General features: G+C 36.9%; 1 protein-coding gene across 1 annotated transcript in view; it reads right to left on the reverse strand.

Moving 5' to 3' along the window:
- The window catches only part of LOC308551720 (uncharacterized protein), a gene marked incomplete at both ends in the record, with an annotated part of 60,498 nt that overhangs the window by 30,839 nt on the left and 10,811 nt on the right, over positions 1–18,848 (reverse strand). Inside the window, 4 exon segments of the mRNA XM_081126359.1 lie at positions 6,781–6,894; positions 6,897–7,249; positions 7,251–7,681; positions 7,685–7,711. Of these exon segments, the coding sequence (XP_080982485.1) occupies positions 6,781–6,894; positions 6,897–7,249; positions 7,251–7,681; positions 7,685–7,711 (925 nt within the window).

Below are 18,848 nucleotides of genomic sequence, written 5' to 3' on the forward strand. Positions count from 1 at the left end.
CTATTTCTCTGACTAGAATGTGAGTGGCAATGACTCAGTACTGCTTAATTACCTCTTTCTTTGGTGAACCTGCATTCCAAATGTTGAGGACTCAGGGACCAACCCCCAACCCCCAGATCAGGAAAGATCATTAACTGGCATTATTCAAAGGAAGATGAGACCATTTGAATAGGAAATTTTCATCTCTAGGTGAGTGTGAAAACTCTGTGACAGAAAGGAAAATAATTGCATTTTCTCCCAAAGCTGCCGGAAATAATTTCTACTTTAATGGTGAAAACAGAACTCCTTATCTTTGTATGTTTTACATTGTAGACTATGATGAGTGAGAAAATGCCTTTCTTTTAATAGCTAATCCTCTGATGCTTTGTGTCTGGCAAGGTAAGTTGATGTGGCAAATTATTGTTGAGGAGAAACAAAGCCAGGAACAGCATCCTTGCTTTGACTACTGTGTCACTTAGCTCTTGTCAGTTTTTCAAGAACATTAGCACTTGTATACAACATAAGATTATTTAAAAGAGTGGTGGTCACCAGGCACAGCTCTACCCAGATGCAGGAAAAGAGAGGAGACATCTTGCCTCAATTTCTCCCTGTTGTACCAGACTCCTATAACTGAATCTACTGGTGTCACCTCTGTTAACAGCCACACTATCTATCTCCCTCTTCTTCAGTCTGCCTTCCCCCTCTTCCCCCCCCCACACCCAGTAACTCCCAGGAGTCCTAGGGAGCTGTTGATTAGTCTTTGGGTTTTCTCTCAAGAGCAGGATTTCGCTAGGGAGAAGGCCTGAGCATGAGTGGGCAGAGGAGATGGCAGAGGTAAATGGGTACTCAGACCATCTGCCCACAGTCATGATGCATTCTGGGGGATACTTGTATCCCCTTACCTTGGTCCATTCTTCCAACTCCTTCTCCCTTAGGGGCTTTGTTTTCCCTTTGTGGCATGATATTTTTTTCCACTGTGTCAAGGTAAAGTTGGGGGGTGCCCTTTGAGGTAAAATTTCTGCCATACTCTTTTTTTTTATTTTTATGAGTGAAAACTGCCCATAACCTTATTTTTGGTTCACATTCCATGCATGTGAGGAGGTTTTTGTGTTTAAAATGAATCTTCTATGATTTTTTGGATGTATTTTTACTTGGGAAGTCTTATTTCACAAGTGTTTCTGAAAATTCTTCATTTTAGATATTTAACATTTTAATAAGTTTAGATTTATACATATGCTACCATGTTTCCAACAGTTTTCAATAGAATCATATTTTCTTGATCTTTCACCAAGCATTATTTTTGGTTTTAATAGAGTTTTGAGTGATTCTTATCAGTATGAGTGTAGGTTATCTTTTTCATACCACCATCAATATGTAGTTTTTACATTGTGACTTAAACACATACAGGCTTATTTTTCTTTTCTTAAGCTAGCACTTTCTCTAGATTGGTTCCTTATTTTTCTTTGAACACACATCTCTGAGAAATGCTATCTCTATAGGAAGGTACAGTTTTGTGCATTACATACACTTTCTCTTGTAAGTGAATTTCATGACCTAGTGAATTTATGGATACTCTAGGAAGATCTGTACTAAGTTAACCTGAATTTAGATTTAAAATGCTTATGCTGTGAGTGGTTCATAAAAGAAGAGAGAAAAATACTTCTGCCTGTACACATTCAAAACTTTTAACTTATTTAATTCTGTATACCTTTCCTTTCTTGCTCAGTAAAAAGGAAAAATGTAAAGCTAAAGCAACTACTTGATGGTATAATTTCTTCAAATAAAGTTTGGCATCTTGTTAGAATTTCTACATGACTCGAAAAGGCATAGTAAAAATAATAGCTCTGACCGGATAGCTCAGTTGGTTGGAGCATCGTCCCATACACCAAAAGGTTGAGGGTTCAATTTGCAGTTAGGGAACATACCTAGGTTTCAGGTTCGATCCCCAGTGGGGGCAGCTGATCAATGTTTCTCTCTCACATCTATGTCTCTCTCTCCCTCCCCCTCCTTCCCTTCCTCTCACCCTCTCTCTAAAAATCAATGGAGAAAATATCCTCGGGTGAAGATTAACAAGAAAAAAAGAAGGAATAAAGAGAGGATATTTATATTTGCTAAGCATCTATCATCTTCCAGGCATTATATATAGAACATTTTATTAAACCTCTGAAAGAAATAATTGAAATAAGTATTATTCACCTCATTTTTCACCAGAAGAAATTTGAAGACTAAATAAGCAAAGTGACTTACCCAAGGTCACACAGCTCAGAAACAAAAGCCAGGTCCATTTGTTTCTGTTTCTATTGATTTAGTCTCAAAAAAATCTCTCCACCATAATTTCCAGTAGGTATTCTGTTCTTTGCTGAATCAGAGTGTAAAAACATTATTCATTTATCAGTATATTTAATGAATGTGTTTTTTCTTTTGTTGTTGAGTGGTCTGCATCAAAATTGTTTGTCGTAGACTATTGTAATTTCCCAGTGATAGGAACCATTTTTCCTATCTGGCACTGATGGAATAGTGAGCAGATATATATTTAATAATGGCATTGGTTTCCTTATTTTTTCATATGTAATCCCATAAATATGTCACATGCCTTTGGGGGGAAGGGTTGAGGCATCTCAAATCATACCCTATAAACCACTACAGACTTTATCCACAAATAAATTTGTTCTGGAGGTGGAATATGCATTTAGATTTGTTGAATCTCCAGATGTGTTGGGATCAGGTTGATTTATCTGAAATTCCAGACTCAGCCACAGTCCTACCCAAAATCTTGCACCAATAGGCAAATTTTTATATATTCGTTTTACAAGCGGTTTTAGCTTCTACTTTGTTAAAGGCACCAGGGTGGAGATTTGGGCCTCAGAGGTAAAAAAGACATGGTGTCTGCTCTCTAGAGGCCACATGTTCCTAAAAGCTCCCTTTTCTCTGAAGTGGAAAGATTAGCAGCATAGAGACAGGGCCTTCTCTTTGGTAGTCTCACTTGCAATTCAGGCACTACAGAATATTTTCTGTCACCTTACCAAACTCTTAGGTTGAACACTATTTGCTTTGGTCGTGTCTGGCTTAATGACCAGTGAACTGAAATATAATTTTGTTGGTATATCAATGGTCCCATTCTATTACTTCTTTATCTGTATACTCCTGTTTTTGCTTGTCCACCATCAACTTGTTGAGTGTGTTTCATGGGGTAGGGATAAATTATATGTATATTTATCCAGCAACAGCAATCTTTGGTAGTTTAGAAAGGACAAGGGAAGGGAAGCGGTATTCCATAGAGCACAGGCAACCTGTAGTCAGCTGCTGATATACATTCTTCTTTCAAAGTAGAGACTAAATTTCTATATATGAGTCAAGATAAGGTACTTAGTATTTGAAAGGTCAAGCCCTCAGTTCCCCTGCATCAGCTTTAATCAGAGCAGCTTATATCTTTTTAAAAAATTTTTTTTTAAAATATATATTTATTTATTTCAGAGAGAGGAAGGGAGAGGGAGAGAGGGAGAGACAGAAACATCAGTGATGAGAGAGTCATCATTGATCGGCTGCCTCTTACATGCCCCTGACTGGGGATCAAGCCTGCAACCTGGGCATGTGCCCTGACCAGGAATCAAACAGTGATCTCCTGGATCCTAGGTCGATGTTCACCACTGAGCCACGCCAGGTCAGGCAGCAGCTTATATCTTTTAAATATACATTAACCTCTTTCTTAACTGATCTGTATGTAAATAAATCTCTAGATTAAAGACATTCTCTATTCTCTATGCACAACATTCTGGCCAATGGTCATGCCTTGATGAATACTTATAGCTAGTCAGCTACTCTCTTTACGTTCACGTTTGTCCTGTACCACCAATTTTGTGTTACCTTACCAAGAGTCAGTTGAGTTTTTCAAAATTTGTTTGTGTTAGTTGAACTTGTTTATGATTGGGGACAAAATTAAAAGCTATCCAAGCAGGTATATGCATTCATCTTGCTTTGAAAGTATCTTTAAGTTCTTGCTTCACCTTAATGAAACTGAAACTGGAAGTCAAAGATGATTTGTTAAGGATGAGGTGTATGCAAGAATGATGCACAGAACTCAATCAATTGATCTGTAGTCGAAGAAAGGGTCTTGCCCCTACATCAAAAGATTAGCTAAGGAATATATGCTTACGTATGTAAAAGTAGAGTATTCTGAAAAATAATGTGTTAAGGGTGTGTGTGTGTGTGTGTGTCTGTGTGTGTGTGTTGACTCTTTGCTATAATTTACTTTAAATCTTAACTAGCCAGTATCAAATCCTATTGCATTGGCCAAAACATTACTCATCATATAGATCCTGCTTAAGATTTTATTTTGAAAAAAAAAAAAGACAAAGGAGGAGGAGGAGGAAGAGCAGAAGAAGAAAAAGAAGAATCTAGTGCTTCCAGTTTTTCTTTTCAATTTCCAAATTTTTGCAGACTGATATTTTTGTAAAATAAAATAAAAATGTCATGGCAGTGTGAAATTGCTCCATGTTTTTAAATGTGCAGCTCAATTTCCTTTTTCCTTTTTTAAACCTTATTTTTCTTCAATTACAGTGCACATTAAATATTATTTTGTATTAGTTTCAGATGTATATTCCAGTGATTAGTTATATAACTTACAAAGTGATCATTCCAATAAAATAGTACCCATCTGACACCATACATAGTTATTACAATATTATTGACTATATTCACTATGCTGTACTTTACATCCGCATGACTATTTTGTAACTACCAATTTGTATTTCTTAATCCCTTCACCTTTTTCACCCAGCCCTCCAAACCCCCTCCCATCTGGTAACCATCAGTCTGTTCTCTGTATCTGTGAGTCTGATTCTGTTTTGCTTATTTGTTTATTTTGTTCTTTGGATTCTGCATATAAGTGAAATCATATGGTATTTGTCTTTATCTGTCTGACTTATTTGACTTAGTATAATACCCTCTTAGTGCATTCATGCTGTCTCAAAGGGTAAGACTTTCATATCAATTTCTAAACTTATTTCACCTCAATCTCTTTGTTAAAATAGTTTTGTGATTAGCATAGGTCTGCAAAATATACTTTGAGTAGCACTGGCTAGACTATTGTCATGTCTGAGTAACCACAAAACCATAAACTCAGCCCTGAAGGTATCATAAAACAAAGATGCTAGGTTCATTCAACCTAGACAGTATAACTCAATGGGTTACCTTTTAGCAGTACCAGGTGCATGAAAAGCCTGAAGTTTCCTCCATGATCAAACATTAGAATATTACACAGAAAAAGCATAAAGGGCCAAGATATCATGTCTTAGCTTCCATTCCCACACAAAAACCCTTATATGCCTCAAGCTCTCAAATTCTTGCATATGTTTCCTTTGATCTATTTTGGACTGCTGGCACCTGTCTAGTGTGGCACTTTCACAGACTTCTGTCTCAGAATGTTTTAACCTCAAACATGTTTTATATTGTCAATGGGGGTAGCCAGGAGGCAGAAGTTAGTATACTGTTTCATGGATTGTATCAGTTTGACATTAAAGCTCAGAGAGATTAATTGATTCATCAAGTATTACTCAACAAGTTAGCAGAAAATGAACTGAAACTAAACTTTCTGATTTGAAAGATGACAACTTTTTTATTCAATTTGCTTACTGAGCACCTTCTCTGTTCCAGGCATTATACCATGCTATAGCTATAGAGATTAATAAAATGGTGCCTACTGCTATTATCTTGGATAACATCAACAAATATTCTGATAATTATAATTCATTGTGATAGGTGACACAATAGCAACATAAAGTGATACAGGAGACTACAAGAAAGAAAGGAATAATTATGAAAAAATTCACAGAGAATGTAAGATGAGATGGAGCCTTAAAACCTGTCAAATGTCCGTAGGAAAAGAAAGTATGACAGATATTCCAGGAAAAAGATGTAACATGTACAAAGACAAGAGTCATGCAAGTTCATAGACTGCTCAAAAAAAATGACAAAATGTTCAATGTAGCTGGAATTTGGAGTGTTCCAAGGATGGTGGGGAAAGTGGATGATGGTTCATACTTCTGGAAATGTATGTGAGTTCAGGTGGTAAAAGATCTTAAATGCTGAAAAAAATTAACTTTGGTGGAGAGCCTCTGTAAGGCACAAAACAGAGCAAGTGACATGATTGCTTTTGCCTTTGTTTTTCTTCTACTAGAATATATTTTACTTTGCTTAGTACATGAAAATTATATATTATTTACCTTATAGTGTTATTGTGAAAAATCAAGTTATTGTTTGGAAATTGTGAACTTTAACATGGTATTATCTACAAGATATTTTGAGCTATTATCATCAATTTTTCCTTCTTACTTTTGTCCCTCCCTTCCCTCACCCTCTCTCTTCCTCCCTCCCTCTCTTGTCTCCCTCCCTCCCTTCCTTCCTTCCTTCCTTCCTTCCTTCCTTCCTTCCTTCCTTCCTTCCTTCCTTCCTTCCTTCCTTCCTCTTTCCTACATCAATGATCTAACATGTAAGGTTTGGTAGAGAAGGAAAGGAAGCACAACCCCAAAATTAGAGAAAAACTATTAAGTCCTGACTATACAACCATTACCTTAGAAAATTCCACATGCAAGTGGTGAAGGACTGCAGAATAAAGGAATATGTGTTTTGTTTATGTTTTTGTTGAGATATGAGTCTGATCTATAGTCTTGGTCCTAGATTGGGAGCAAGAAATGTATGGGTAAAAAAACTGCCAAGGTAGCACAGTGCCTGAGGCTTTGGATTTTCTAGGTGCTCATTGAAATCTAAAAAGTTGATACAGATGTCTTTAATGGCAGAGCTCACTATCTCCAAAATATGTTTTCCTGCTGAACAGTTTCCTCAGGGCTCCTTTCATGTTCTTGCTTCTTAGACTATAGATGAAGGGGTTCATCATGGGAGTTACAATCATATACATGAGGCAGCCACCTTTTCCTTTTCTGCTGAGTAGGCAGAAGAGGGGAGAAAGTAGACCACAATGATGGATCCACAGAAGAGGGACACAGCTGAGAGATGGGAGCCATAAGTGGAGAATGTTTTCCACTTCTCCTTGGATGAAGAAACCCCAAGTACAGTACAATCAATAAGGGCATAGGAGACAAGAATAAGGGTGAAGGGTATAAAGATTACTGCTCCCCCAATGACTAGGTTTCTCAAGTCGTTGATTTGGGTGTCTGAGCAAGCAAGCCTTAAAATGGGTTCCAGGTCACAGAAGAAGTGTGGGATTTCTCTCTTATCACAGAAAGTCAAGAGGTTCAGCAGAATGAGATGCAGAAATGACCCATGGGATCACTACCAACAGGGCACAATGCTTGGGACTCAGTAATGAAACATAGTGTAATGGGTGACAGATGGCAATGTACCAGTCATATGCTATGGCTGCCAAGAGAAAATTGTCCAGGTCCAACAGAAATATAAAAAAGTACATTTGTGAAAGGCATCCTGCAAAGGTGATGGCTGAGCTCTGGCTTTGGATGTCTACCAACATTTTGGAGATTGTCGTGTTTGTTGAGCAGATATCAGTGAAGGATAGATTGGCAAGGAAGAAGTACATGGGGCTGTGGAGGTGAGTGTCATTGATAAAAGCCAGGATGATAAGTAAGTTTCTTACCATAATGATCAGATAGATGCACAGTAACAGCATAAAGATGAGCTGCTGCTGTTCAAACTCCGCTGAGAGTCCCAGGAAGAAGAATTCAAAGATAGTTCAGTTTCCTTGGTGCATGGTTCTACACGCCTAAAAATGAAAGAATTCAACTTCACTATGAAATGATAACATGACACTAAAGCCAGTCAGAGGACATTGTACTAGATTATAGAACTAAATCAGGTCTTGGAACCACATAGTCCTGGGTCATATTCTCCACCTACTAAAATACAAGTTCCATAAGGGTATACATTTTACCTATTATGTTCAATGCTGTACACTAATGCTAAAGACAATGCCCAGCACATAGTACATGCTCAATAAGCATTGGTTGGATTTATGTAAGTATGAATAAGTGAATAAATGAATATTCTGAATTTGCCACTCACTATCTTCATGCCCTTGTTATTTGTGCTTTTCTAAGTCTATTTAATCAATTTTAAAATGTAGAGAATGCATACTTTTTTCTTTGCAAGGATTGCAGGAACACATCTAAAATTCCCATGTCTGTATTTTAACTATTGCTGAACAAATAGTACCTGTTATCATTCACTAATTTGGAAAAATCACAGATTCTAACATGTAAAAAGAAACATTTAAAGAACATATAATCCAGCCTTGTCTTTTGGCAGTTGTGCATTCAATATGCATGTGATGGTTTAGCTGCTCATGTTTCAGTGTTCCAGAGACAGAGATGTCACAGTCTCCTTCCAACACCTGAACCAAAATTTTATCTTTTAAGTAATAGCTCTTCCTCACAACTTCCTAGAAACTTCTCAGTTTTCACATCTCTACAAGGATAAATTAGTTATGTGCATTAAATGCTTCTGAAAAGTCACACAGAAATGTTCACTGAATTAAGTAATACAGAAGTAAAGTTTATGTCTTTAACAAGGCCATTTATAGTGGAGTTGATTGGGCAAAAGCAAAAATGAAGAAAGTTTAGAGGTAACACTTCAAGAGCTAGTGTTTATTATTTGAAATTTGGAGGTTTTAGTTATAAGCTATCAGGTGAAAGCTGTCAGGGAGAAAACCTCACTGAAATAAAATGTTTTCCTGAATCCAAAACAAAACAAAAGAGCTAGAGTATTGAAGGCTTATTGTGTTGCTGACCCTCTGCTAAATGCTTTATGTAAATTATCTTATTAAGTCGTCACTGCAATCCTTTACTTATGTTTCATTTACAGATGAAGAAATCAATATTAAAGAGGTTAAATAACTTGATAAAAATGATACATAGCTAGTGTAGTAGAGTCAAAATTCTGAACTCAATCTGACTTCAGAGTCCTCTTGTTTAACCTCTGTGCTATATTGTCACTATACTGCTTATGTATTCACATTCGTGAAAAGCATCATCTACGTTCTAGGCACATAAGAGCTTGCTCAAAGTCATAAAGTTATTAAGTGATAGAGCTGGATTTGAATCTTTATGCCAAAATGCTTTTGCTATATCTGTATAAGTCCAAATAAGAGCAAGTGGGTTTATAAAATGGGAAGCTTTGTCTTTGCTTATTCCAAGCTGTGCCTTATCTATGTTGCTGAAGGATCCATTTTACACACTGGCTACTTACTCAGAGATCTGCCATGTCTTCACACTACATTCACAGTCTAACACAACTGGACTGCCATTGTATAAATTCATGTACTTCTGCTTGTTTGCAATGTAACTTTGTACTCTGAAAAAAAAAAAAAAAAGATTGGCAGCAGTAATGATTAGTTGCAGCAAAATTGCAGGAGAAATGTTGAGTTACTTAACAACACATTTTTTTCCCCAAATACTAGAGCAGTACCGATTTACATACTAACAAATAATATGCTAATTATAAATTAGGCCGGATCAGGTCTGGCATGACTTCTGCTAGACAACATTTAGCCATTTCATATGTACAGAGTGTACTGAAAATAATAAACTGACATATTATTATGTATATGTAATCGATAGACTTTTCACTAATGTGGAGTGTATTAGCAAATTTTGACAGTCCAGTTTAATGATTTGACCTTCTAGGCACCACATTAGCCAGTTCCATCTAACTCCTTGTTCTCATATACTCTCTTCAAGCAGGCACCATCTTTTAAAATGAAAAAAAGTATCTTCAGCCTTTTAACTTTTCATAATCAAGTTGCTAATTTGGCACAATACTCTTGAAGTGAACATGGGAACAAACATTTGTGTATTTCACTTGGAGTACCCCTTCTATGGAACTTACCTTGATGCTTTGTGTCTATTTCCAAAGCTATTCCAGACAGAAAGAGTTCCACTGCCTCCACTTAAAGAAAAAAATCAGTGATTTTTCCAGCCACAGATGTGAGCCTTTCCTCCTCCTAAATTATAAAAAGGCAGAGAAGAGGGTTGGACTAGAACTGAAAACCTCAACTGGTGGTGTTGTCTTCTGCTGGATTTAGAAAAGGATCACCCTAGGGCTCAGGACACAATTCTCCAGGTTCTTTATTCAAAACCACCCACAATTCCATCCTATATAGACTGAGTTCTTCCTACTGGAATATATTGCTATTCACCAATTTCTTGGGTGTGTGTGTGTGTGTGTGTGTGTGTGTGTGTGTGTGTACAAACCAATGTACTTATTGTATTTTTACTCCAGGTAAAAGACTAAAACTAAAATAACTTTTGGAGAAAAACTTCATTACTAATAGTTGCTTTTTGCATCTCTATCTAATGCAATAGCAGACTAACTCAGGTGATATTTGAAGAGCATTAATAATGAAAGCAACACTACAGAATGCTTATTATTTGTCAAGCACTGTTCTAAGCCCCTCATACATATTAACTTAGTTAATTTATTTTCATATTAAAATTATGAGTTAAGTAAAAAATATGATCCCCTCTTCATAGATGAAGAAACTAAAAATGAAAAAAAATTAAGTGATTTTCCCAAGGTCATACAAATAGTTGATGAGCCAAGGTTCTTACCAGAAATTCTTGTTCTTGATCCAATTACCTTAACCACTACATTACACTACCCTTTAGTAACTATAGGGGAACTCGAGAACTTAAAAAAGCATTCTGAGAACTTGATTACAAATGACTTCCTCAAACTTCTCTCCCATCATTCTCTCTCCCTAAAAATTCCAGCAAAGTTCCTCACCACCTATAAAACTCTACTTCCAAACCAAGAGACTATGGAAATTTTGACTACCCCCTTCTTTCTAAATGCTATCATGGAGGGCTATCCTTCTTTCTATTAATAGCCAATTCCTTCACCCATATTCTGGATCCCTTTCCCTTCTGCTTTCCCAGGAGACTCGTGCCATCAGTTAATGTCTTTCCTATATCTTCAACCAATTCTTCCCTACTGTATTTTTTTTTTTTTAAGACATGGTATAGTCTTTCTTATGTTCAAACAAAAGGACAAGCAAACCCCTCTGGATCCCTTATCCCCCTCAGTTACTGAGCAATCTCACACATACCGTTAAACACAAATTTCTTGAATTGTCTACATTTCTGGCTCCATTTCTTCACCTCAACCCACTCCAATCTGTTTTCTGCCCCACACAACTCTACTGAAATAGCTCTTGATAAGGTCACAATGACACCCATGTTGCTAAATCCACCCTTTTTAGCAACTCAACAATATTCACCTCAGATAATCACTATCTTTCTTGATATGTTCTATTTCCTTGAATATTGAGAACCCTCACCCCCATGGTTTTCCTTCTATCTTTCTGATCATTTCTTCAGCTCCTTTCGTGGCTCCTCCTAATAACCTATAAATGTTTGTTGTGATGTTACAGGGCTTTTCTTTACCCTCTCTACTGTTTGACTTAAATAAAATTATGTACTTCCATCACTTCAATTACCATATTAAAGCTGATGATTATGTTTCTTATCTTTAATTTATCTGTCTCTTCTGAGCTCCAAAGCCATACACCTATTTGTTATATCGTACACTTGTATATCTTACAAACACCTCAAATTCAGTATTTCCAAAACCAAACTCATTATTTATCCACCCCACTGCCTGAAACCAATCTTGGGCCTTCTCTGTTATTCCTTACCTCAAGCAAATAAAGCATTATCAATTTTTGTCATTCTTGACATCTTACATCTTTTTTCTTAGATCCCATTATTAAAGTCCTGTAGATTCCCCATCTCAAATATCTCTCGAATGTATTCACTGCTTTCCATCACTGTATTTCAAGCTACTGTCATGTTTCTGCATCTACTTTTGTTCCCTCCAAACGGTCCCCAGGCTAATACTTTTCAGTGACTTCTTATTCTCTTACTTTAATGTCCAGATTTATTAATGTAGCCTGTAATACTTGGCCTTCTGAATCCTCTGTTGTGCTACTCTCCTCTTTTTTCAGTTCCTTGTAAGCCCAAGTTCCTTTGTTCCTTCCTGCTTTATTGTTTTTTTATATGCTTATATTCTCTGTCTGGAAGGCAATATCCTCTATATAGAGCTATCTCATATTCCTACTTCAGGTCTCAATTTAAATGCTCCTTCTTCAGGTCAACCTTCTCTGACCTCTCTAGACTATGTCAGGTCCTTGACTGACATCTCATAGCCACCTGTACTTCCACTATGTATTTATTGCAACTACTTCTCTTTCCTTTTATCCTGTAAATTCTATGTCAGCAACTATGTCTATCTTCTGCTGCATTCACAATGGTTAGCAAAATGCCTGACAAATAGTTGATACTCAATAAATTGTGAATAATTGAATTAATAGAAGAATAGAAATTATATAGAGAACAATTAATTTGGGGTGGCAGTATGGATCATGGAAGACATTAAAAGGAAAATTACTTCTTAAATAAGCCTTGAGTAATCAAAAGGGGATGCAAGCATTCTAGCAATTTGAGACACCATTTGTAAAGATATAGAGGGGAAAATATGAGCCCTCAAATTACAAGATGTGTGTAGTAACTTAGAGCTGTCCAGTGTGGCTATAGCATAGGAGAGACTGGTAGAAGGTGAGACTAGATGGTAGTAGGTTGGGTATGATTGTGAATGTATTTGTGTATACCATCTGATTAATGATATTTGGCAGCATCTAAGAGAAACAGCAAGTGTAATTTTGTGTTGTAGAAAATTCAGAGTTTAGAGCAGGTTAATAGTTACCAGGGAATGGCTAACATGAGAAATACAAAGCAAAATGACTATATATAATTACTCCTTTTCTTTGTGATTTCATTTCTTTGTTTGGAGCCTCTGTAGAGACCTGATTCCTCTTTCTAGTGACCAGAGAACATGCATGGCGTCTGCCTGAGTTTCCAAGGCATTAGAAAAATGTCTGAGTATAAAGATAGAGCAATGAGTTGTGTCAACCTCTTGCCGACCCTTCAGCACAATTCCCCCATGTCAGTAGAAAAGTGATATTTCTCTATGCCACTTGTGTATTCCTTTTTCAATTTGGTAAATATATCACAACTTTCATTGGATTTTCCATTTTCTCAGGAGTCTTGGACTTTCCTAGAGGACTTTTGGAAGTCTTTAGACAATTGGTATTCAGTATTGTAATGTCTGATTCTTTTAAGGGGTATATTTAGAAACATAGTACACTGACACTGACCTTTTCTTTGAGTGGCTGCCTTTGCAAACGTCATAGCAAATGCACTTAGGAATTGCTCATTCGTGGGGGCTGTTCAGAGGCAGGGGAAGGAAAGTGTCCTGGGAAATGACAACAACAGCAAAGCAGTGAGAAAAAGAGCAGGGGCATTCAGACATGATGAATGGGGTCATTTTTGCTTTGAAAAGACTGCTAGTTTTCAGGAAGTACAAGGTGGGGAAACACATTAAAAAAGATTGATGCTTCTTAATTTGGAGGATGCATCCAAAAACACTTAAATTCTTGGTTGAATATTTGTTTGTTTGGACACAAAGGATTGTAAACATGGCCATGGTTTTAGTCTCACTTCTATTCTCAACTACCTGAATGACTTTCAGAAAGTTAAATAAGGAGATTAGATTAAATTATCTCTACACTCCCTTCTCACCCTGACATTTGACAATTCTATGATTTCTAATTGAGTATTTTTATGCATATTATGGTGGGAAAGTAATCATATATGACTAGAAGATGGGTAGTAGAAATAGAGATAGTACAATTTCTTTTCAACTAACACAGTGGGTTTTTTGTATGTGTTTTGATGTATAATTCATAGTTTCCCAATTTCCAGCTTAGAGAGAGTTTGTGACAGCAAAATTAAATTCTGCCGAATCTGTTTGCCTATACTACATGTGTAGTTAGGGGCCTATTACAGAAGAGTGTGTTAGTTAAGAGAGGTCATCTGGAGGTGGTGGGACAGGTCGGCTCCTGTTTGAGATGGGGAAACTGAAAAAGAGGGAGAAAAAAGATTAAACATACCTTTAAATACTCTGTTTAATAAACGTTTTGGAAAAACACTAGGAACATGTATCAGCTTGTCAACTAAATCAAAGACAATCTCTACTTGCAACCTCATTGACAACCACTTCAAGGTGAACCACCATATTATCCTTTTATACATTGTTTCACTGATGGGAGGAGTCAGTATTAAAGTTCTTCTTCAAGACTAAGACTAAGGAAATAATGTGAAAGAAGCAACCCATAGGTTTCCTCTCCTCTCATTCTCATCCAGTTGGCAGAGGGTGTCCAAGGATGCAGTGGCTCCCCTTCTTACCTTCTTTTCTTCACACACAAATATCTTTAACATCAAAAATTTAAAGGGGGAAACAAGGAAACACTGACAGGAGTGGGACAGGCACAGCAAACACTAGTTTACTATAGTGTCCCTGCTCCACCCAGTAATTGCCTTAATCAAGGTTTCGTTAGCAGCTCCAAAAGGGATACACTGGGACATAGAGGGTCTAGTGAAGGGCAGTCAGGAGAAAAATATTTGGGCATTAAAATTAGACCACATAACTCCTATTGTTGCAGAGAATCATAGCCCATGGTGTCAAATTTTACTATTCAACATGCTATATTTCATGGATAAGAGATATTTTGCCAACCCTTAGCTCTCATGCTTCTCCATAATATTAAATTATTGTGTCAGTGGTAAGAAATGCAGGAAAGTGAAATTGAGAACACAAAGCACAGGTAATCAAATCTATACTCTGAAGTGGCTGTATGAAACACACTAGTTAAGGAGGGCACATACTTGCAAAATGACAACTCTGTATCTCAAAGTAGTGTTTTCAAAGCAACAACTAAACAAAGGTAAACCAGAGAATGCAAAGTAAAGTAATTGAGTACTCAGAGTTAGGTGGGTTTTTAACATATAAGGTTTCCTGTAGAGCATAAGTTCTGGAAAAGTGACAGTTCACACGCCCATAATTTTTTCATAATCAGGACATCATTGGAACTCTTTTTCTAGTTGATGCTTCGATTTCAGGAATAATTTTGATATTTTCAACTGCTGGAATTATTGGTCTATATGCAGTAATATTTACTGTCATTTGGGTCTTAGCGAGCACAGTGCCCTTGAAGACAGCTGGCGAGAGAACAGGGTGCTTTCAAACTCCTAATTGGCCCGGAAAAGGATAAAATTCGACACCTGAAGTACCAAGGAAACAAGCACACAGTGTATTTCTTCTCTAATGAGATTCAAAGTTGGTGGAGAATGGGGGGATCTTCCTGATTTTCAGTTACTTAGTGTCCAGAAAGATAGAATTAAACTGTGAAATGCAGTGTAAGGGTCACAGTGACCCAGAATTTTAGCAGCCCTTAAATCTCTGTTGAATTCTCTCAGAACTAACCTGAGGCATGGGTCTTTTGGAGCAATAGCCAAGTACTCAGAAGAAAAAGTCTATTGCTGAGGAACAAGAGTTCTGTGTCCCAAATCTGACTTGAAATCTTACTTTCAGCCTGACTTTGAACATATCACTTCCTTAATATGAATATTGGATTTACCTATTAAACACAAAGGAATTCCTTTCCTGGCTATGTAACTTGATCCTATCAGATGACTTTAGAGGACAACAATCTTTATATTTACCACATGATGGTTTGGAAAGGTAGTAGGAAAGAGAGTGGAATTCTAGAAGTTGAATAATTGGAAATGTAGGAGTGTATCAGTGAGCTCCACAGTTAGGTAAATTTCAAGGGGAATGTGATTGTAGATTCTATTCATTCAACTGTATCATCTAGCAGTTCTGACACTTTGCCTCTTTTCTCTATCAGTTTTATTACCTTTATGAGCTGAATTGTGTTCTCTCTGGACTCCAGCCCCCAAATTCATATATTGAAGCCTAACTCCCAACATGGTGGTATTTGTAGATTGAACTTTTGAGAGGTAATTAAGTTTATATGAGGTCACGAGGGTGAGGTTTGATCATGACAGCATTAATACCCTCATTACAAGGAAACACTAGAGAGCTCTCTCCCTCTCCCTCTCCCTCTCCCTCTCCCTCTCCCTCTCCCTCTCCCTCTCCCTCTCCCTCTCCCTCTCCCTCTCCCTCTCCCTCGCCCTCGCCCTCGCCCTCGCCCTCGCCCTCGCCCTCGCCCTCGCCCTCTCCCTCGTCTTCCATGTGAGGACACAATGAGAAGATGATTATCTGCAAGCCAGGGAGTGAGCTCTCACTAGATACTGATAATACTGGCATCCTGACCTTAAATTTCCAGTCCTCAGACCTGTGAGAAAATAAATTTCTGTTGTTTAAGCCAACCAGTGGTATTTTTCATGACAGCTTGAGCAGACTAAAGCAATTGCTGTCCTAAATGGGACCTGTCATGTGGCCTATAAAAAAAGGAAATCTAATACTATCAATGTGAGTTTATGTTCTTGAGAATCCATTACAGCCTGGCTTTTTCAGTGGGGCAATACAAATTATTTATTCCATTGTTATTGTTAGGAACTGGATTTGGTTACCCTCCTTTCTATCAAAGGGAACCTCCTCCCCCCCATACACACACATACACACTTCCTCTCATACCATTTGTGTATTTCTTCTTCACTAGTGTGTATTTTCTTCACATTTGCTATCCGCAGTCATGGAAACAAAGAAGCTGGAGGATTTTATAGCAGAGTTTCTCTTCAGGTATGACTTTGATGAGCTTGATTATCCATAATATATAGCCTCCATGTAACCATGTGTGTTTGCAACTCTATTCTGTTACTGTGTTAAAGACTATAACTCTTTTTTTAAAAAAACCACACGTATCTTTATTGATTTCAGAGAGACGAAAGGAGAGGGAGAGAGAGAGAAACATCAATGGTGAGAGTCATTGATCTGCTGCCTCCTGCAGGCCCTGGACTGGGGAAGGAGCCCACAACCTGGGCATGTGCCCTGACCAGGAATCGAATCCTGATCGCCTGGATCCTAGGTCGATGCTCAACCACTGAGCCATGCCTGGCCAGGCAAGACTATAACTCTTGATGGTTAATCCATTAATAAATTAATTCAGGCAATATTCATTGAGCATTTATAGCATTCAAGGTTGTGTTATAAGTGCTGAGACACAGTGATGTATAAGAAAGACATATGTGTTAATTTTTTGTCCATATAGTGCTTATATTTCAGTGAGTGAAGATGGATAGTAAGTATATAGAGAAATGAATTTAAAACATAATCTTAGCTAGTAATAACTGCTATGAATAAAATGAAATAGAGAATTGCTGGGTCAGTGACTACTTTTAGAGACGATGATTAGGGAATTTTTCTCTGAAGAGGTGACAGATGAACTGAGACCTAAGTGAAGAGTGATGAAAAAAGCTAGAGAATTGTAGGTAGATACTAGTGCAAAAACCCTAAGTTGGCAATGTACTGGGCATATACATAGAACATAAACAAAAATCAGAGTGGTTGAAAATAGTGAGAGAGACAGATGACAATGTTGAAAGCTATTCAGAGGCCATATTATGGGGTCCCAGAATGCTATGATGAAGACTTTGGATTTAATTTTGGATACAGTGGAAAGCCATTGAGGGGATTAAAAGGGGAAAAAGTGGTCTGATTTGCACTTTGCAAAGATACTTCTGGCTGCTGTTTGGAGGGTGGGCTATGGGGGACCAAAGTGAAAGTAGAGAGCCCAGTTATAGGCTATTGTAGTTCTCCAAGAGAAAGAGAATAGTGAATTGTGTTAAGATGGTACAGTGGAGGTAGATAAAAGTATTTGAATACTGGATGTCTTTTTAGAGTAGAATAGGCAGCGTTTTATAGATTGGATACAATGGTTGTGGTGCAGTGTCATGGTCCTTACTCATCTTTGCCATCCTACTCAACTTCTGTTCTTCAAATATAATCTTGCTTTTCAGTGTACTTATATTTTAATATGGCATGCTTTAGTGTGTGTCTGCTTTTATCAGTCTTGCATGAATACTGAATTGTTCATTTTAATCTGGAAACTACTTATTTAGTTATAGGACTTTTCCTTAAATGATTTTTATTTTTTTATTTTTTATTAATTTTAGAGAGAGGGAGAAAGAGAGAAACATTGCTTTGTTGTTTCACTTATTTATGCATTCATTGCTTGTTTCTTGTATGTACCCTGGTTGGGGATCAAACCTGCAACCTTGGCATATTGGGATGATGCTCTAACCATTTTCTCTGTTCTCTTTCAGGAAAACCTATCTTTCTTGTGTTGGGCCTCCTAGTTCGATCTTTAAATTTTTTTTTTCTTATTTTCTATCTGTGGGGTTTTTTGGGTCTAGTTTTCATGAGAATTTCTCAACATCATGCTCCACTATTTCTATTAAAGTTTCATTTCTCTTGTTATTTAAAATATCTGCAGCTCTTTCATTTTTTTAAAATTTATTGGGATGATATTGGTTAATAAAATTATATAGGTTTCAGGTGTACAATTCTATAATATATCTTCTTTATATTGTCTGTGTGTTCACCACCCAAAGTAAAGTCTCCTTCCATCACCATTTATCCCCCATTTACCCTCTTCTACCCCTCCCCACCCCTTTTCCTGTGGTAATCACCATACTGTATGGTCTCAGCATACTGTATATAGATAGGCTTTACATTTTTATTTAATGTTTATTCTTATAGTATACTGTTCTTATTTAATGACTACAATATATTTTCTCATTTCTGATTATCTTAATGACTTTTTAAAGTTCTCATCTACCTGAAATCTATTTCCCTTAATTTATTTTTCCCCCTTGTTTGTTTTGATCTCTCCCTTTCATAATATATATATATATATATATATATATATATATATATATATATATATATATATATATATATTTAATTTATATCTTGAGATCCTTAGATGTTTGGTTATATTTGAATAGGACACAAAAATGTTGATTAAAAGTTTTGGTCATGGT

Source organism: Miniopterus schreibersii (genome assembly GCF_964146895.1).
Source record: "Miniopterus schreibersii genome assembly, chromosome: X".
Classification (NCBI taxonomy): Eukaryota; Metazoa; Chordata; class Mammalia; order Chiroptera; family Miniopteridae; genus Miniopterus; species Miniopterus schreibersii.